This window comes from Leptodactylus fuscus, chromosome 1, assembly GCF_031893055.1.
Source record: "Leptodactylus fuscus isolate aLepFus1 chromosome 1, aLepFus1.hap2, whole genome shotgun sequence".
NCBI lineage: Eukaryota > Metazoa > Chordata > Amphibia > Anura > Leptodactylidae > Leptodactylus > Leptodactylus fuscus.
Window position 1 is genome coordinate 10,088,558 of NC_134265.1, and position 19,427 is coordinate 10,107,984.

A 19,427-nucleotide genomic window follows, 5' to 3' on the forward strand; every position below is an offset into this window, starting at 1 on the left:
CTTACACAGCCTGGAGGTGTGTTTGGGGTCATTGTCCTGTTGAAAAATAAATGATGGTCCAACTAAACGCAAACCAGATGGAATAGCATGCTGCTGCAAGATGCTGTGGTAGCCATACCATGCCGTATGCCTTCAATTTGGAATAAATCCCCAACAGTGTCACCAGCAAAGCACCCCCACACCATTACACCTCCTCCTCCATGCTTCACAGGCATGTAGAGTCCATCCGCTCACCTTTTCTGTATCACACAAAGACGTGGTGGTTGGAACCAAAGATCTCAAATTTGGACTCATCAGACCAAAGCACAGATTTCCACTGGTCTAATGTCCATTTCTTGTGTTCTTTAGCCCACACAAGTCTCTTTTGCTTGTTGCCTGTCCTAAGCAGTGGTTTTCTAGCAGCTATTTTACCATGAAGGCCTGCTGCACAAAGCTTCCTCTTAGCAGTTGTTGTAGAGATGTGTCTGCTGCTAGAACTCTGTGTGGCATTGACCTGGTCTCTAATCTGAGCTTCTGTAACCTGCGATTTCTGAGGCTGGTGACTCGGATGAACTTATCCTCCGCAGCAGAGGTGACTCTTGGTCTTCCTTTCCTGGGGCAGTCCTCATGTGAGCCAGTTTCTTTGTAGCGCTTGATGGTTTTTGCAACTGCACTTGGGGACACTTACAAAGTTTTCCCAATTTTTCGAACTGACTGACCTTCATTTCTTAAAGTAATGATGGCCACTCGTTTTTCTTTACTTAGCTGCTTTTTCTTGCCATAATACAAATTCTAACAGTCTATTCAGTAGGACTATCCGCTGTGTATCCACCTGATTTCTGCACAACGCAACTGATGGTCCCAATCCTATTTATAAGGCAAGAAATCCCACTTATTAAACCTGACAGGGCACACCTGTGAAGTGAAAACCATTTCCGGTGACTACCTCTTGAAGCTCATCAAGAGAATGCCAAGAGTGTGCAAAGCAGTAATCAAAGTAAAAGGAACCGAGAATATAAGACAGATTTTCAGTATATAATTCCACTTGTGTTAATTCATAGTTTTGATGCCTTCAGTGTGAATCTACAATTTTCATAGTAATGAAAATACAGAAAACTCTTTGAATGAGAAGGTGTGTCCAAACTTTTGGTCTGTACTGTATATGCTGATGGTGTATGTACAATCTTCAAGCAGTTTGGCTCTTATGAGAACTTTTGATGTGATATTCCTGCCTAAATAATGCTAATTCCTAGCTAACACTGGCACAACGACTATCCCGGTCTAATTCACAGTCGCATCTGAACCGAATCTGACACCCACTATTTTTATAGAGTGGAGGTCACCTGATTTAGCCAGCCAATGACTTTTTTCCGATTTTTAAATTTTTTTTTTTTTTCCAATGCCTACGTTTTCCTACTTCATGTCCCACCTCCCCTGCACAGTTATTGGTGTAAAAAAAGCACCAGGGAAGGTGGGAGGGGAATCAAATTTTTAATGTGTTTTACAGCGTGGTATTCGATTGAGTACAAATATTTCGAATACCATAATATTCGATCGGATACCTACTCGATCAAATGGTATTCGCTCATTTCTATCCGTCACATTTCCCAGCCCGAACTCTGTCCACACCCCAGGACTCCCCGTATCTTAGTGATCTATGACGCTAGGAGTCCCTGCTTCCTTGTGACTCCACAGACCCTACTACATACTGTATGGGACAGCAGATCCGCGGTGAGTTCAGGCTGGGAAATCCAGCAGATATGGTTTGGATTCTATTGTGTGTATGGGATGTAATACAGTAAGATTTATGGCATCCTACAGTATTATTCCACATAAGTGGCCATATTTAAGCAGCCAGGGATTGTGTTCACCTCTACAGTGACCTAGAGGTTACTGTAAAAGCTTTGTTGGCCAACACTAAACCTAGAAACCAAGGAATAACAAAAATTAGGAGAAATTCAAAAAAGGGGAATTCTAGAAAGCCGCTATAATTAATCTGCTCATTGAGGCCCTTTGCGGCCCGGTATTGAGCCTGAAGATCCATTTTATTTCCGTCTGTAAGAGGAGGCGATCCCAGTTTTCTCCCCTCCCAGAGGGCACAACCACATCAATTCCCACAAAGTTGATAACTCCTGTCTCATGTGGGTGAAAAATTCTTACATGGCGGACAATGGGTGTATCCCTCTCATGGGGAAAAACCCCCAAATGCTTTCCAATCCTCCTCCTAAATTCCCTCTTAGTTTTAACGATATATTCAAGGCAACATTAACATGTGGCCTTGTATATAACTCCTTTAGACTTACAATTGATATATTGTCTAATAGAAACACTCCCATCTAGAACATTCAATTTAAAATATTTTCCTACCACCAGGGAAGAGCAAGCTACACAGCCTCCATATCTAAAGCAACCAGTTGTAACGATGCTAGTTATCAGATCTGGAGTCCAAATGGTGAGGCAAACGGTACAGTACTTACATAGTAACAAATGCAGGAATAGTACTTCAGGAGTAGAAGTATCGTGGTCAGATGTTTGCAGAGATCGGTACACAGGAACAGCAAAGTAGTGGTGAGGCTCAGGGTAAACAAGGATCAGACAGCCAGAATAATCAGGCCCAGGATGGAGTAAGCTGTAGGTTTATATGGGACTAGCTAAACTGTGATTGGCCACAGAACAGGTGATATCCATAAGCCAATTACTCCAATGGAAGAGACCAGACCAGGCAAGTCACAGAACAAGCTGGATTCTCAATGGTATAATGGACAAGGCTGCAGAACATAGCCAAGAACTCAAGGGTTTAAGTGAACTCAGTTTGTGACACCAGTAGTCTTTACATCCAACCATGTCGATCTCTTAGGCTGAAAACCAGCCATTATGAGCCACCTATCACAAAGATCTTCCCCTTTTGTACGTGATTATTGGACGCTCTCCCTCTACCTCCCTTATGTCTGGATCCAAAAGGAGATTATTCCAATGTCTTTTTAGGATCCCCAGAGCCTCCTGAGACCCATTGTCAAAGGAAGTTAATAATCAAATTTTCTGTTCATCACCTCCAGACTCTTGTTTTGATTCCAACAAGTCTTCCCTTCTCTGAGTAAGTGTATGTTGTGAGGAGAAACAAAAGAAGAATCCGCACTTCATTTTTGCTGGGAAATAGCACTGGTAGTAGTATGGTTGTATCGGGATTCCTCCTCTAGGAAACACACACCTCCCACTTCACCTTTTGTGGAAATGATACAGAGTTTGTAGGGCTGTAAAGCCAAGCACGGGGATCGCTACAACCTGGAAAGAACGGCTCTCCTCAAGGGCAATGCTGTTTGTACACTCAAGCACCTAGTGGAATCCTGGAGAACTCCACAGATAAAACATCCAGTTGGCGCAACACGCCCTTGACAACAACTGGAGCCGAACTGACAAATAACCGACTTTTATTGTTAGCAGATGACGTGTTTCGGGGTATTGGTTCCAAACAACTAGCACCACTCCTTCCTCATATCAATAGTTACACCCACATCAGATAATAAAATTCAGCTGCACTAATATACGGTCAGGTCGCTAGCAAATGAGAATAATTTTGCATAATAATAATAATTTTCCCGCTCTGTCCCTGAAGTGCTTTACTTATTAACTTAATTAGTAAGTAAAACACTTCAGGAACAGAGTGGGACATGCTGTAATACTTCCTCTTCTGTCAGGTTCAGGGAGGACTGTACAGTTAGTTCCAGTGTGCTGGTAATATCAGGGGCCGAGTGTCTTCACCTCTATGGCCAGTAGATTGTAGTCCAGACAGAAATGTGGGAGATCTATCTGTGACAGTTGTGGCTGTTCCAAGATATCGATGGACGAACCATCACTTGTTGTGAATGAAGCTGCAGGAAAAGTCAGTGTCATCTGTACAAGTGTCAGCTCCGTATCTTTGGACTCTTCCTCACCTTCTTGAGGGTTTCTTCCCTTCCTTAGTGGGTAGCACGGCTCATTCTACTAGAGCTGCTGGAGCCTCCTGGGCTGTTCAAAAATTCCCATGACAGACTGGACCAGCTCCTTCCACTGCTCTAACTTACTGGCCCCTAATTCCACGGGGTTGGAGTTACCTACTGGAACATAGGAACCATCTATAGTGTAAAAAGATCCCACTGGAGAAGGTTCTTTGTTCAAAGGTACATTTATTGATGCATTGTGGCAGGCGTAGGGTTGCAGAGTATGAAAATTGTGATGTTTTGGCTTACCGTATATACTCGAGTATAAGCCGACTTTTTCAGCACAGTTTTTATGCTGAAAAAGTCTGAATGTGGAGCGGCGGTCCTGCTGGCGGTCAGCCCATTATACCGCTGAAAGAGCAGTTGTGACTGCTTCTAACTGTGAAATCTACATTAGTGACCCCTGATGAATCTATAATAGGAGGAAACGCGTAGGGTCAGAGATTAATATCTAGTGTGGGAGTTGAAATATACCGGCTGCTTTAATAGGTGACCTGGCCAGTGAGTCCTTCCATTCCCTCTGTTGGCGTGGCGTTAGGCCAGTAACCTCGGAGGGGAGGAGGGGGAGCTCGCTGAGCCTTATGCAAGGTCCCGTGAACGCAGCTCGGCAATACTATACCCCGCAGGACATGTGTATGAGGGAGTGAGGTGTTCTCAGTCTCTAGGGATTAACCAGAGACAGGTCCCCCCACATGTTTCAAAGTAAATGGTTTGTGTATGACTTCACAATCAGAATTCACCCTGAAGGGTATTGTCAGCAGTTTTTAATTTAGTTTGTTTTTTTAAACAATCAAATAAAAGTCAAGTTTTAAATTTCTTGGGCAGTCAGTGTCAGTGCCCTTCCGTGATATTTTTGAAAAAGTCTCCCTCGGCTTATACGCGAGTCAGGGTCCACGGAGCACAGAAATCTGTAAGGACCTACATAAAATAAACGAAGGGGGATGTCCTTTAGTGCTACTGCTCTGTGATTGGCTTGTCATGTGACTGTGATGTCATCAAAGGTTCTGCAGCCACTAGAATGTAACATCTGCAGATAAGTCAGTGGCCAGGATTCACTGTGTCTTATAGAAGATGTCTGTTGTATGGAGGAGAGGAAGCTACAGTAAAACACACAGGTACCTTCCTTTAGTTACTATTCCTTGCAATGTCAGGTATTTGGGGTTATTACTTTAGTTTAAGTAACTCCATGTGTCCTCACATTAATAGTAGTTAACCCCATCATGTCGCTCATATTAACCCATGTGTGCCCCATATAAGGGTTACTAATATGTGAGACACATGGGGGGTACTAATAAGTACCTTAATTATGAAGATACCTAGTTATTACCTCCATATGTCCCACATATCAGCAACTCTTATGTGAGGCACATAGGGGGTTATTGTGAGGGACATGATGATGGGGTTAACTGCTAATACTATGAGTCACATGGAGTTACTAAGCTGCAATGCACATGACCAGACTTTTTATCTGCAATGGTGGATCCTCCCCCCCCAAGCTTATACTCGAGTCAATACATTTTCCCAGTTTTTTTGTGGTAAAATTAGGAGCCTCGGGTCGGCTTATACTCGAGTATATACAGTATTTAAGCCTTCTTCAAACTCTATAGGCAAATATACAAAGTGATAGGATTAAATACATAACAATGATTTTACATGGAAATCATCGATTTGTGATTCCACGGTGTTCAATACAATAAAGTCAATTAACTACATTTTATAGAGGGAGGTTCACGGACCCTGAGAATTCTGAGCTTGCACATATTATATTTGTGAAGAATATAAATCGCCAATGAAATGCCAATATGAAGAATGAGTCTGGTGAGATACCACTCAGTAGATGTCATCCCATGTATAAAGTCTATTAATGGACTTTCTTGAGACTCGTTAAGGAAGCAGTGGCATAGAAGGAATAAATGAGAACGAGTAAAGCAGTACTGACCAATATTATGCCTGTGAGGACAGATTTCACTGATAGAGTTGTTTAGGATCCAAGATCGTCCTGTGGAAGGTAGAGGTAGAGGACGGAAGTGCCAGGTTAAGTTATACTGTCCGTATAAGGCCTCTGTCTGCGGGCGAGCAGCATGTATTAATATGGGAGGTGGAACACGTGTTCGGAGTCCCGATCACGTGATCCAATGAACCACAGATATAGTAGTATCGTTGGAAAGCGATCCCGGCTGTTGGCGTCTTGTGTTCAGGGAGGGAAGGGGGGGGGGGGGGGTTGGTTGGGGTTTCCCCCTGAATGGGCCAAATTTGTAAAATAAGGGAACAAATAAACTCTTCATTGGTGTATGTAAAGCTATGTGGGAAATGTTAGATTTGATTCTGTGTGTGTGTGTGTTTACAACACCCTAATTGCAAATGGGGTTATGTAATTTGTTAGAGATGAAAAGCAGAGGTCCCCTGTAGGTCTGTGCGTCCAGTTGAAAGAGATATGTGACATGATAGAGAATACAGAAATGTAGTGAGAAATAACAGTGGGTCATAGAGAAGGGGGAAGAATCATAAGCGCTAACAGAAAACTCCGTGTATCAGGAAGGATCCCAATACACGACCCGTCATAAGTATAAAGGATACTGGTAGCGCATCATTCCATTCCGTCTGGTGCCAATCATTGGTGGATCTGAAATCAATCAGACATACAATCAGTGCAGTAGACACATTGGTATAAATGGGTCTGAGTTACCGTACATAGGCAGTTATTTCATATAGTAGACATCATTCGATGAATACGGTAGAAGTAATGATCCGGATTGTTGCGGTTCTCTATACAAAAGCAGCTATTTCATACTCCTGTTCAGACCCCTAGGTTCCATAGTTTGCAGTCTGAGGATCCAGAATGCTGCTTTTTCACGATTTTCATACTCTGCAATCCTACGTCTGCCACAATGCATCAATAAATGTACCTTTGAGGGGCAACACGGTGGCTCAGTAGTTAGCACTACAGACTTGCAGTGTTGGAGTCTTGGGTTCAAATCCCGCCAGGAACAAGATCTGTAAGGAGTTTGTATGTTCTCTCCGTGTTTGCATGGATTTCCTCCCATTCTACAAAGACATACTGATGGGGAAAAATGTACATTGTGATTCCTGTATGGGGCGCACTATCTGCATTAAAAAAATAAATTAAATTAAATGTACTTTTGAACAAAGAACCTTCTCCAGTGGGATCTTTTTACACTATATGTCAGTGATGGCGAACCTTTTTGAGACAGAGTGCCCAAACTGCAACCCAAAGCCCAATAAATTATCGCGGAGTGCCAACACGGCAATTTAACCTTAAAACTCTGCGCTCCCACAAATTACAGTCGTGTGAATGGGGCTTTACAGAGCTTGTACTGAAATGTAAAGGTTTCTGCATTTTTTTACTTTTGAACAATTAATGTTCACTACTTACATCGCACAGGATCTGCTTTATAGTGACCGTGCAATGTTATTACAGCCTGCACTAATATCATGTCTGCTATAAAACAGATACTGTGTGATACAAATAGGGAAGGGACCCCACACGCAGTACAATCTGCCCCACAGTGGCCCACCACACAGTATAATCTGCCCCACAGTGGCCCACCACACAGTACAATCTGTCCCACTGTGGTCCCCACACAGTACAATCTAGCCCGCAGTGGACCCCACACACAGTACAATCTGCCCTGCAGTGGCCCCCACAAACCATACAATCTGCCCCGCAGTGGCCCCCCACACACAGCACAATCTACCCCGCAGTGGCCCACACACAGGATTACTCCTGTATACTCCACAGTAGCCCCCTCCCACACAGCATCAAATGGTCCACAGTAGCCCCCTCCCACACACTATCAAATGGTCCACAGTAGCCCCCTCCCACACAGCATCAAAAGGTCCACAGTAGCCCCCTCCCACACACTATCAAATGGTCCACAGTAGCCCCCTCCCCAGACAGTACACAAACATAAATATACTTACTTGAAGAGCTGCCGGGCGTCCTTTCTTCTGTTCACTCCGCGCGCTGATGATTTGCGTCATCACACCCGCGCCGGTGCAGAAGTCAGAGAATATAGTCAGTGTGAGCCGCGCAGTACGCGGATCGCTCACTAACGGATTCCCCGTTAGTGAGCGATCAGGGCGACCGCACGCGTACTGGCATAGAAGGCTCTGCGTTCCCTCTCTGGCACGCATGCCATAGGTTCGCCATCACTTCTTTATGTGATTCAGGGATGGGACCCTATCCCATGGAACCCCAGTAGGTGCATGCCACACGTACACAAAAATAGGAACCATTTAGTTATTACTGTACGTGCTGGTACAGCCGGTGAGTGTCGGTTTCCTGTTGTGGGTCTGGTTGGTGCTGTGAGGTGAAACATTTCTGGTTCCTCATGTTCCAGATACTGTACTGGCTGCTGATGCTGCTGCTCGTCCTCCGGCTACTTGTCACTATGGCACTGGCAGAGGAGGCGGAGTGTCTCTCAGTATGAACACATCCCAAAATGGCCCCGTCCTCCTCAGCTAAAACCTTATGTCATGTCATTGGCTGCGAGGCTGTCAGGTGATGCGAGAACCCCAGCCCACGTCTCAGACACGTGTCTCCTCAGTATTTTCACTACGCAGTGCACGGTACAAAGGACATTTTAGTAGTTCAGTAATTGGTATCTGTTTTGTTAAATAATAAAAATTTTGAATATTGGGGTTGACTAAAGCTCGTAACGAATCGGTTCGCTCATCTCTACTTTGAACCTGTTGTCACATCAGTGGCACGTGACTCTCCACAGTTTCCATGTTGGTTATTCCCAATGGCGCCATTTCTCCACTCACAATACACTTTCACCAAAGCAGTGCACGAACAGTTTACAACCTGCGCTGTTGGAGAAATACTGTCACCCTTGGCCCGACAGCCAATAATCATCCCTTGTGCAACTCTGATAAATCGTCCCCTTTACCCGAGACAACAATGAGATTCTGTTCGGCCTATCACACACCTTATATACCCACCAAGCCGGCCCACAACAAGTCACTTCCTTCCTGAGCTACACGCTGCCGACGTCAGAAGTAGGAGGTGGTGATAATAATGGGACTCAACTCTTCTATTTATTCCATGGGATTCCGTGTAGTGATTACATTGTCTCATCTTCTCTCCATTCAGGTTCCTACAATATAGAATCTTCTCAGTATCTTCTATATAAGAGAATATTCCTGATTGATCCATCAAGGATGGAAAGAGACAGGAACAAGATGGCGGAAAGTCTATTAAATCTCACCCTAAAGATCATCTACCAGCTTACCGGAGAGGTGAGAGATTCTGATGATGTCATCATGACATCATTCTTATCTATAGTAATAACAGATGATATGACTGGAGAGGTGATGGACTCTGGACATGTATGTAGTGAGATTTATTAATGTGTCTCCCCATAACCAGGATTACACAGTAGTGAAGAAGACCTCTAGTGGGCACTGTCAGGCTCCTGTGTATGAAGGATATGGAGGAACCCTGAGCCCAATCCCGGGGCCTCCACCTCACCCCCTGATACAGGAGGAGATCAATGGACAGAAGATCCTAGAACTCACCAACAAGATGCTGGAGCTGCTGACTGGAGAGGTGACACTGCTGGGAATGCTGGGACATTATACAGTAACTGGAGGGGTCGGGGTGATGACTGTATCATTGTGTTGTCAGGTTCCTATAAGGTGTCAGGATGTCGCTGTCTATTTCTCCATGGAGGAGTGGGAGTATTTAGAAGAACACAAGGATCTGTACAAGGAGGTGATGATGGAGGACCACCAGCCCCTCACATCAGCAGGTAATAGACAGGACTATATACACATGGACTTCCATTATTTGTATGTACAGAATGAATTCAGTCCCTGTCTGTGTTTCCTACAGGTAGATCCAGTAAGAGGACAACACCGGAGAGATGTCCCAGTCCTCTTCTTCCACAGGATGATCAGGTAGATGGAGATATTCCCTTTGATGTGTAGACGGGCTGTGACGTCCTTGTGGTCAGTCTTGTTGTATCCAGCAGTATTATATGGTTATATACATGGGCAATGTCATTGAGCCGCCATCTAATATGTTTATCCGGCTTCTCACAGACCTGCAGCTACTGTCAGGACATCTTTCATCTTCATGCGGATTAATGATCTAGAACATTCTCTGTGACTTCCCCATTTGTCCGGTGACTTTTACATTATTTGTTTCACAGATTTTCCATCAGGATAAAGATGTGAGTGACATTAATGCTATATCTATGAGAATAAAGGAAGAGCCCTATGTGAGTGGTGATGAGGAGTGTGAGGAGGACATTCCTACAGGGACCCGCCCAGGTGAGGAGTCACCACTATATAAAGCACAGAAGGGTCACTGATTCTATTCAGACATTGTTTAGACTATTTGTTGTTCCCCGATTCAGGTAAAATACTAATAATACATGAATATAAATGTGATACCGCTATAGGGGGTAATAAATGTAGTATAGAATAGAACAGACAGCAGGAATATGGACTTGACATCGATGTGAACGAGGCAAATTTCTTCCTCACCGGCTGTCAGTCCTCGTGAAGGAATCTGATAGAGATCCGGGGGCTGATTTGGTAAAGCGGAAAAATTCTTCTTCTGAATTTCTGAAGCAGCTTCTACAAATGTCACTGTGTAAACCTCACCTTAGACCCCAATCACACTATGGAATCCAGACTAGAAAATCTGGTCTGTACATCAGTCACATTTCCCAGCCCGAACTCTGTCCACACACCAGGACTCCCCGTATCTTAGTGATCTATGACGCTAGGAGTCCCTGCTTCCTTGTGACTCCACAGACCCTACTACATACTGTATGGGACAGCAGATCCGCGGTGAGTTCAGACTTGGAAATCCAGCAGATGTGGTTTGGATTCTATTGTGTGTATGGGATGTAATACAGTAAGATTTATGGCATTCTAAAGTAAGCTCACTGGGCAAAAAAATTAGTCACTTTAGTGCACAAGCAAAGATGAATCGTTAAGCCTGTACAGATGGGGCAACGGTTGAGTCACGTGCTCAACTGCACGCACACTGCCTTTACGTGATCATAAGGCAATAGTGATCAGTTAGCATGTTTCAAGCAATAATTGTATATAAACATGTGTAAATGTAAGGATGTGACAGAGTGGGAAAAAGGGGCAATCGTGTTTGGCCATGCCCATGGCCATACAGTGAGGGAAGTTGTTGGATTTGTTGGTGTTTCACAGCAGACTGTTCAACCTGTCTACAAGCAGTGGTGTAATACATGTGGCCACAAAACATGACGTCAGAATTGTAGTCAGAGAAAGATCCTAACTGAGAAGGACTGGAGATTTTACAGCTTGTGGATCAAAATCGCTTCCAAACTCGATAGGAATTGCTACAGTCAGTGAATAAAGGTCCTTCCCAACCTGTTAGCAAGTGAACATTGCGACGGGAACTGTATGCAATGAACATTTGGAGACGTTCCCCTCACAAGAGGCTATTGCTCGCATAAGCACATATAGCTGCACGTTTTCAATGGGCTAGAAATCACCAAACATGGACAGTAGCTGACTGGCGGACTGTAATGTGGTCTGACGAATCACGTATTTGCCTTTATTCCAATGAGGCACGTCATCGGTTGCACCAAAAGCCAAATAAAGCATGTGTGCAAGGTCAGGTCCAAGCTGGAGGTGGGTTTGTGATGTTTTGAGGGTGTTTTCTTATTATGAATTCGGCCCGTTCACTAAGGTGACCACTAACATCTCGATTTGCCTGCAAAGACACCTGATTTGAACTCCATTAGAAATCTGTGGGACATGTTAGAACAGCAGGTAAAATGTCGACATCAGCATCACCGCAATTTGGTGGATTGGTGCCATCAACTCCTCAGCAAGTGGCTTGAACTGGATGCGACGTACTTGCAAAATCTTGTGAACTCACTACCTAACCGTATCCATGCAGTTATCAAGGCCGGAGGCGGAATTATACCATATTAAATGATGATTTTCATGATTTCTTTAGGGGGTGACCAATTTTTTGTCCAGTAAGCTTATTCCACATAAGTGGCCATATTTAAGCCGCCATGGATTGTGTTCAGCTCTACAGTGACCTAGAGCAGTGGTGGCGTCTCCTGCCCCGCTTCATTACTATTCACTATCACTGACCTCCGTCTCAGCACAGTGAATACTAATGAAGTAGGCCGCATTGCCGTCGTTTGCTGCCTGTGCCACTGACTTCACTTCACATGGTCTGAAGCGTCTCAGGCAGTGGCAGCTCAGTTAGGAATATACTTATAAGGTTATGTTATTCAATAATAGTAATATCAGTTTTCTTCTTGTCAGATGACTGTACCAGGAGCTCAGATGGACGTCTGATATCTACAGATTATAAAGCAGAGGATCATGGTATCACACAAGATCCATATGAAGAACATGTCATTACCCCAGATGTACCCTCAGCTCTTCAGGAGAAAGATCTTTCTTGTAATTCATCACAGTCTGTTAAGCAAAATGAAAGATGCAGAAGCGATGATATTCATCAGAGAACTGACACAGGAGAGAAGCCATATTCATGTCCAGAATGTGGGAAATGTTTTATAGCTAAATCATATCTTGTTAAACATCAAAAGATTCACACAGGGAAAAAGCCATATTCATGTCCAGAATGTGAGAAATGTTTTATCTCTAAATCAAATCTTGTTCAACATCAGAGAATTCACACAGGGGACAAGCCATATTCATGTGAAGAATGTGGGAAATGTTTTAAGGCTAAATCCTATCTTGTTGTTCATCAAAGAACTCACACAGTGAAGAAGCCATATCCATGCCCAGATTGTGGGAAATGTTTTAAGGCTAAATATTATCTTGTTGTTCATCAAAGAACTCACACAGGGAAGAAGCCATATTCATGCACAGATTGTGGGAAATGTTTTACCTCTAAATCATATTTTGTTAATCATCAAAAATTTCACACAGGGGAGAAGCCATATTCATGCCCAGACTGTGGAAAATGTTTTATTCAAAAATCACAACTTGTTAAACATCAAAATATTCACACAGGGAAGAAGCCATATTCATGTCCAGATTGTGGGAAATGTTTTGTAGATAAAACATATCTTGTTAAACATCAAAACATTCACACAGGGGAGAAACCATATTCATGTCCAGAATGTGAGAAATGTTTTATCTCTAAATCAAATCTTGTTCAACATCAAAGAAGTCACACAAGGGAGAAGCCATATTCATGCCCAGAATGTGGGAAATATTTCAAAGCTAAATCATACCTTGTTAGACATCAAAAAATTCACACAGGGGAGAAGCCATATCCATGCCCAGATTGTGGGAAATGTTTTACGGATAAATCATATCTTGTTAAACATCAAACGATTCATACAGGGAATAACCAATTTTCATGTCCAGAATGTGGGAAATGGTTCAAAGCTAAATCATACCTTGTTAGGCATCAAAAAATTCATACAGGGGAGAAGCCATATTCATGCTCAGACTGTGGAAAATGTTTTATGGATAAATCATATTTTATTCATCATCAAAAAATTCACACAGGGGAGAAGCCATATTCATGTCCAGAATGTGGGAAATGTTGTATCTCTAAATCAAATCTTGTTATGCATCTGAGAACTCACACAGGGGAGAAGCCATATTCATGTACAGAATGTGGGAAATGTTTTGCTTACAAATCTGATCTTGTTAGACATCAGAGAAGTCACACAGGAGAGAAGCAGATGTAAGTGGTTTAAACTAGAAGTCATTCACCCGTCTAGGTATTAAAAAGGACTTACATTCACAGTTTTTTATGGTTAAGTCATTTATTTTAATGTTATTTAAAGTTCTAATTATGGACGAACTATAATTTGTTTGCTATTTTATAATGGACCAAGGTTTTTTCTGGGATACGTATAATGGCAACTCACGTAGTAAAGGGATGCAAGGTCCAGTTGAGTGGAGCTTCGTGGTCGTAGGGTCCCAACCCAATGTATAGTATTAAATGGAACGACACACTTAGAGTATGCGAGGTAACGCCTCTCTCTATGCCGGACGGCCTTTTTTGAATTACTGGCGTGCTATTCACACCATATTGCCTATTGCTATTGCATCTTACAGCGGACCCTGCGGGCTTCCTGAGCGGAGGGATATCTATTTTGTACACATCCAGGAATACCCTTAATGTTCAATTTGATATACAATTTGAAGAGTCTGATGAAGGCACTGTGATGCCGAAAAACGTTTTACTCTGCTCTACAGAATAAATTTATGTTACCTCGCATACTCTAAGTGTGTCGTTCCATTTAATACTATAATGGCAACTCAGTTACATTCAGATGCTTCTTGGGACTGATTTTCCACTTCCATTTTCAATTTTTTATTTATTTTTTTAAATTAGGAAATCATGTATACTGATCTAAGGGAATAAAGTCTATTGTATCTATATCTCATATCATGCACCCAGAGGTCGCCCTCTCAGGTCTCAAATAATTTCCCCCGATGTCTCACTCTTTGAGCTCATAAAATGCACCTCTACGTTCCCCTCTTAGTTCTCATATAATGCACTCTAATGTCCCCTCTTGCTCACACGTTTTCTCCTTTTCTTCTCAGTATCTGCTCTCAGAACCTTCTTCTGTCTCTATAACACTGCACTACCCTGTACAATGCAGAACATCTCTACCCTCACAAGAGTTGGGTCACATAGTCATGATGTCATCAGAGGTCGCCCTCACTCACTATTATGTCCTCCTATGTCCCCTACACCATATAATGTGTCCATTTGTAGCCCTCATACATTAAAATATCTTTCTTGTGGGCCCCTCAATGCTATAATTTCCTCCTTGTAGTCTCTACACACCATAATGTTCATCTTGTTACCCCCATACAGTATAATACAACCCTTGTTCCAATAAAGTTGAGATGTTGTGTAAAACATAAATAAAAACAGAATATGATGATTTTGTAAATTCTTTTTAACCTATATTCAATAGAATACACTACAAAGATAAGATATGTAATGTTCAAACGAATAAACTTTTTTTCAAATATTCACTGATTTTATATTTGATGCGTGCAACATGTTCCAAAAAAGAAGGATTATGAATGATAATCTGTTTTCCCTTAGCCCAAACAGCAGCACAACTGGGGTATTCCTGCCCCTATGAGCTGTTAGGACAGGTGGAATTTTTACCTAATAATTACCTAACAGCTTTTGACCCCTATAAGAGGCCGGAAGACCTGCTCCTCCCTTGTGTTAGTAACAAGTATGACATAAAAGAACAATTTAAAAAATAGTACACACATCCAAATCTGTACAACAGTACCTCCTAGGGAGGGAGCCTTGTGCTGCTGTTTGGGCTAAGGGAAAACAGATTATCATTCATAATCCTTCTTTCCCCCTACGCCCAACAGCAGCACAACTGGGGATTTAGCAAGTATTGTTTCCCCTAGGGCGGGTTATCCTGGCAGGCTGATGCCAAGACGGAGTGCCCAAATGCTGTAGCATCGGCCGTACGCCAGTCCAATCTGTAATGTTTGGCAAAAGTCAATTGCGAGCTCCAAGAAGCTGCTGCACATATCTGCTCCAAGGAGAGGAACCGTGTCTCTGCCCAAGATGTCGCCACGGCCCGGGTGACATGGGCTCGTAAAAATTCTGGAACAGGAAGCTCTTGGGCCCATAGGGAACAACTAATGGCCTCTCTGATCCATCTTGACAGGGTTGCCTTGGATGCCTTAGAGCCTCTATTGTGGCCAAACACATTGACTAGAAGATTCTCTGATCTTCGGAACGGTGCTATACGGTCTAGGTAAATACGTAGTGCTCTTACCAGATCCAGTGTGTGTAGCTTCTCCTCCTGCTCTGAAGCAGGCGAGGGAAAGAAAGCCGGCAAGGCGATTACCTGGTTGGTATTCTGAAGTGTGGGTATCTTTGGCAAGAATCCCGGGACGAACCTCAGCTGCACCCTGTCTGGAAAGAAGGTTATGAAGGGTTAAGAGGCCGCTAGGGCCTGTAGTTCACCAACTCTCTTAGCGGAGGTTATTGCCAGGAGCAAAGTCACTTTAAATGACAGGTACTTCCAGTCCACTTCAGATAAGGGTTCGAAGGGGGGTGCACAGAGCCCTTGTAGAACCGCAGCCAGGTCCCACCTTGGGACAGGGGGCCGTACCTGGGGGCGGAGCCTGGCAGCCCCCCTCAGGAACTGTTTGACTAGAGGATCTTGTGATAACCGTGTCTCCAGGAGAGCAGATAGAGCTGACACTTGGACCCTAAGGGTGGCAGGTGCTAGTCCTCTCTCCAGGCCGTTCTGTAAGAACTCTAGGACTGCATCTCTGTCAGGATTGTGCTGGTTGCCTGTACACCAGTTTTGGAATATCCAGGCGATCCTTCAGTAGCTCTGATTGGTTGCGTCTGCTCTTGAGTGGGCTAGGGTACTTAGCACTCCCTGGGATAATCCTCTGTCTGCGCGTATGGTGCGGTTAACCTCCAGGCAGTGAGGTTGAATTTGTCTAGGCCCAGGCAAGGCCGCAGTAACAACAGAAGGGGGGAGAGGGAGAACAGACCCCTATAGGAGGCCAGAACCCCTGCTCCCCCCTGTCCACCTGTCCTGTCCCACAGGACAGAAAAAAACACAAGGGAGGAGCAGGTCTTCCGGCCTCTTATAGGGGTCAAAAGCTGTTAGGTAATTAAAAATTCCACCTGTCCTAACAGCTCATAGGGGCAGGAATACCCCAGTTGTGCTGTTGTTGGGCGTAGGGGGAAAGCTGACACAGGGACAACAGAAGATGGGGCCCGGGGCGTGTTTACCGCTCTGTTACATCACCTTTACTTTTAACAACACTCAATAAGTATTTGGGAACTGAGGAGACGAATTGTTGGAGCTTTGTAGATGGAATTCTTTCCCATTCTTGCTTGATCTACAACTTCAGTTGTTCAACAGTCCGGGGTTTCCATTGTCGTATTTTGTGTTTCATAATGTGCCACACATTATCAATGGGAGAGGTCTGGACTGCAGGCAGGCCGATCTAGTACCCGCACTCTTTTACTATGAAGCCACGCTAAAATAATCGGAGACATCCCTGGAAAAGGTGTTGCTTGGATGGCAGCATATGTATGTACCATTCAGCATTAATAGTGCCTTCACAGATGTACAAGTTATCTATATCAAGGGCACTAACACCCCCCCATCCTATACCATTAGAGATATGCCATGGGTACTAACACTTCCCCCATACCATCAGAGATGTGCCGTGGACACTAACATCCCACACCCCTTACCTCTCCATACTATCAGAGATGCTGGCTTTTGAACCTTGCGCTGATAACAATTCAGACAGCCCTTTTCCTGTTTGGCCTGGAGAACATGACGTCCATGATTTCCATAAACAATTTGAAATGTGGACTGGTCAGACCACAGGACATTTTTCCACTTTGTATCAGTCCATCTCAGATGAGCTCAGGCCTAGAGAAGCTGGCGGTGTTTTTGGGTGTTGTTGATATACAGCTTTCGTTTTGCATGGTAGAGTTTTAACTTGCACTTGTAGATGTAGCGACGAACGGTGTTCACTGACAATGGTTTTCTGAAGTGTTCCTGATCCCATGTAACGGTCATATCTATTACAGAATTGTGTCGGTTTTTAATGCAGTGCCGCCTGCATTAGAGGCAAACATGACATGGCATCCAGGTACCAAACATCTAATTTACCCTCCAAAAGCCACAAAGTGCTCCTTCCCTTCTGTACCCTGTTGTGCGCCCAAATAGCAGTTTATGCCCCCATGTATGACACTTGTGTACCCAGGATAATGTACTTAATGTCATATGTGGGTATAAACTGCTGCCAGGCACAGAAGGGAAGGAGCGATATATTTGAGCACAGACCCCTGTTGATATCTGGGTAGTTGAAATCCCCCATAATAATGACTAGAGATGAGCGAGTACTGTTCGGATCAGCCGATCCGAACAGCACGCTCCACAGAAATGAATGGATGCACCTGGCACTTCCGCTTTGACGGCGGCCGGCCGCTTAACCCCCCCACCCCCCTGTGTGCCGGCTACGTCCATTCATTTCTATGCGTGCATGCTGTTCAGATCGGCTGATCCGAACAGTACTCGCTCATCTCTAATAATGACTTTATTCTGCTTTGTGGCCTCATCTATTTGTTTTATTAGTAGATTTTCAGTTTCTTTCTTTAGCTTATACTTATTCTCATCTATCAGTCTAGACACTACAGCGAGGCCTCCGGTCTGTGCCAGTCACTACATTGGCTATTTATTCATTGCAGAATACAATATAAATAGAGATGAGCGAGTAGTATTCGATCAAATACCTCCCCTGCATAGTTATTGGTGTAAAAAAGTGGCAGGGAAGGTGGGAGGGGCATCAAAGTTTTACTGCGTTTACCATGTGGTATGTGGCCAATTAACTATGCAGGGGAGGTATTCGATTGAATACTACTCGCTCAGCTCTAAATAAAAACTTATCCCCCTCCTCCACAAGGCTCTCTGTAATGCCGCACCTCCCTACATTTCCCCCCTCATCTCTGTCTACTGCCCAACCCGTACTCTCCGCTCACTCAATGACATTTAATTCCCTCCCCTCCCCCCCTAAGACGTTCACTGTATGGGAGAAATACTTACCATATTTTTCGGACTATAAGACACATTTAGGTTTTAGAGGAGGAAAGAAGGGAAAAAACTTTGAAGCAAAAAATGTCCACTTTTTTACCACTTTTTTTGTGCTTTAGACGTCAGAATAGCCTTTAGAAAGGCTATTCGTCTCTTACCTTTAGACGTGGTCTCCGTGGCGTCGTTTGCTTAGAAATACCGTTTTTAACCGGTATGCAAATGAGTTCTCCGCAGCAATGGGGGCGGGCTGGAAAGAGCTCTCTGGCAGCAGTGAGGATGCTGTTTGAGCACTGCCCCCCCCCCAATTGCTGCAGAGAACTCATTAGCATACCGGTTAAAACCGGTATTTCTAAGGAACGGCACCAAGGAGACCACGTCTAAAGGTAAGAGACGAATAGCCTTTCTAAAGGCTATTCCAACAACAAAAGCACAAAAAAAGCGATTTAGTGATATAATCCCTTTAAACTTGAACACATCGACACAACCACAAAAGTGAATCCACTGGCCATCACCCATATCTCCAGGAAACAGATTCAACGGTCTGTGCCGCAGAACACATCCCTGATAACAAGGATACGAAAAAGTGTCTCGTAACACAATCTGCTGTAAGTGGGAGACAGCTGCATAGACGTGATATCCTATGAGCAAGAGCCTGATATGCAAACTATAAATCAGAAGGGCTCCTTCCTCGCTCCTCCAAAGAGTTAAGGACTCAACACTACTTGTCTCTTCATTTTGGATCTAACGGGAGCGCTCTACAACAATGCATAATCTACCGCTCTGCTCTGTGCTGCTCGAGATCTGCTCCGGACGCAGATGAGTTGAATACAGTATTGAAGCAAGCAGGAGCTGTCAGCAGACACGCTGTGCACCGGGCGCAATGTGATGACGT

The 19,427-nt window shown here is 43.9% G+C and overlaps 3 protein-coding genes and 1 pseudogene across 3 annotated transcripts in view; 2 read left to right on the top strand and 2 right to left on the bottom strand.

The window, feature by feature from the left end:
• The window catches only part of LOC142190613 (gastrula zinc finger protein XlCGF66.1-like), a 410,056-nt gene that overhangs the window by 294,219 nt on the left and 96,410 nt on the right, over positions 1–19,427 (bottom strand). The window lies entirely within an intron of this gene.
• Positions 1–19,427, bottom strand: part of LOC142189797 (uncharacterized) — a 373,599-nt pseudogene that overhangs the window by 82,911 nt on the left and 271,261 nt on the right.
• Positions 9,045–19,427, top strand: part of LOC142189984 (uncharacterized) — a 373,254-nt gene continuing 362,871 nt past the window's right edge. Inside the window, exon 1 of the mRNA XM_075262264.1 lies at positions 9,045–9,218. Within this exon, the coding sequence (XP_075118365.1) occupies positions 9,141–9,218 (78 nt within the window). The 5' untranslated portion in view covers positions 9,045–9,140. The remainder of the gene's footprint in view (positions 9,219–19,427) is intronic.
• On the top strand, positions 11,046–14,054 carry LOC142213967 (uncharacterized). Its single transcript, XM_075282611.1, has 2 exons — positions 11,046–11,184; positions 12,252–14,054. The coding sequence occupies exons 1-2, from the start codon at positions 11,046–11,048 to the stop codon at positions 13,655–13,657; spliced, it is 1,545 nt and encodes a 514-aa protein (XP_075138712.1). The 3' UTR covers positions 13,658–14,054.

Bases quoted from the DNA above. Each gene is read 5' to 3' on its own strand.
- LOC142213967 (XM_075282611.1), top strand. From the start codon at position 11,046: ATGTGTAAATGTAAGGATGTGACAGAGTGGGAAAAAGGGGCAATCGTG. The intron at 11,185-12,251 runs GTAATACATGTG...TCTTCTTGTCAG, and splicing joins ACCTGTCTACAAGCAGTGGT to ATGACTGTACCAGGAGCTCA.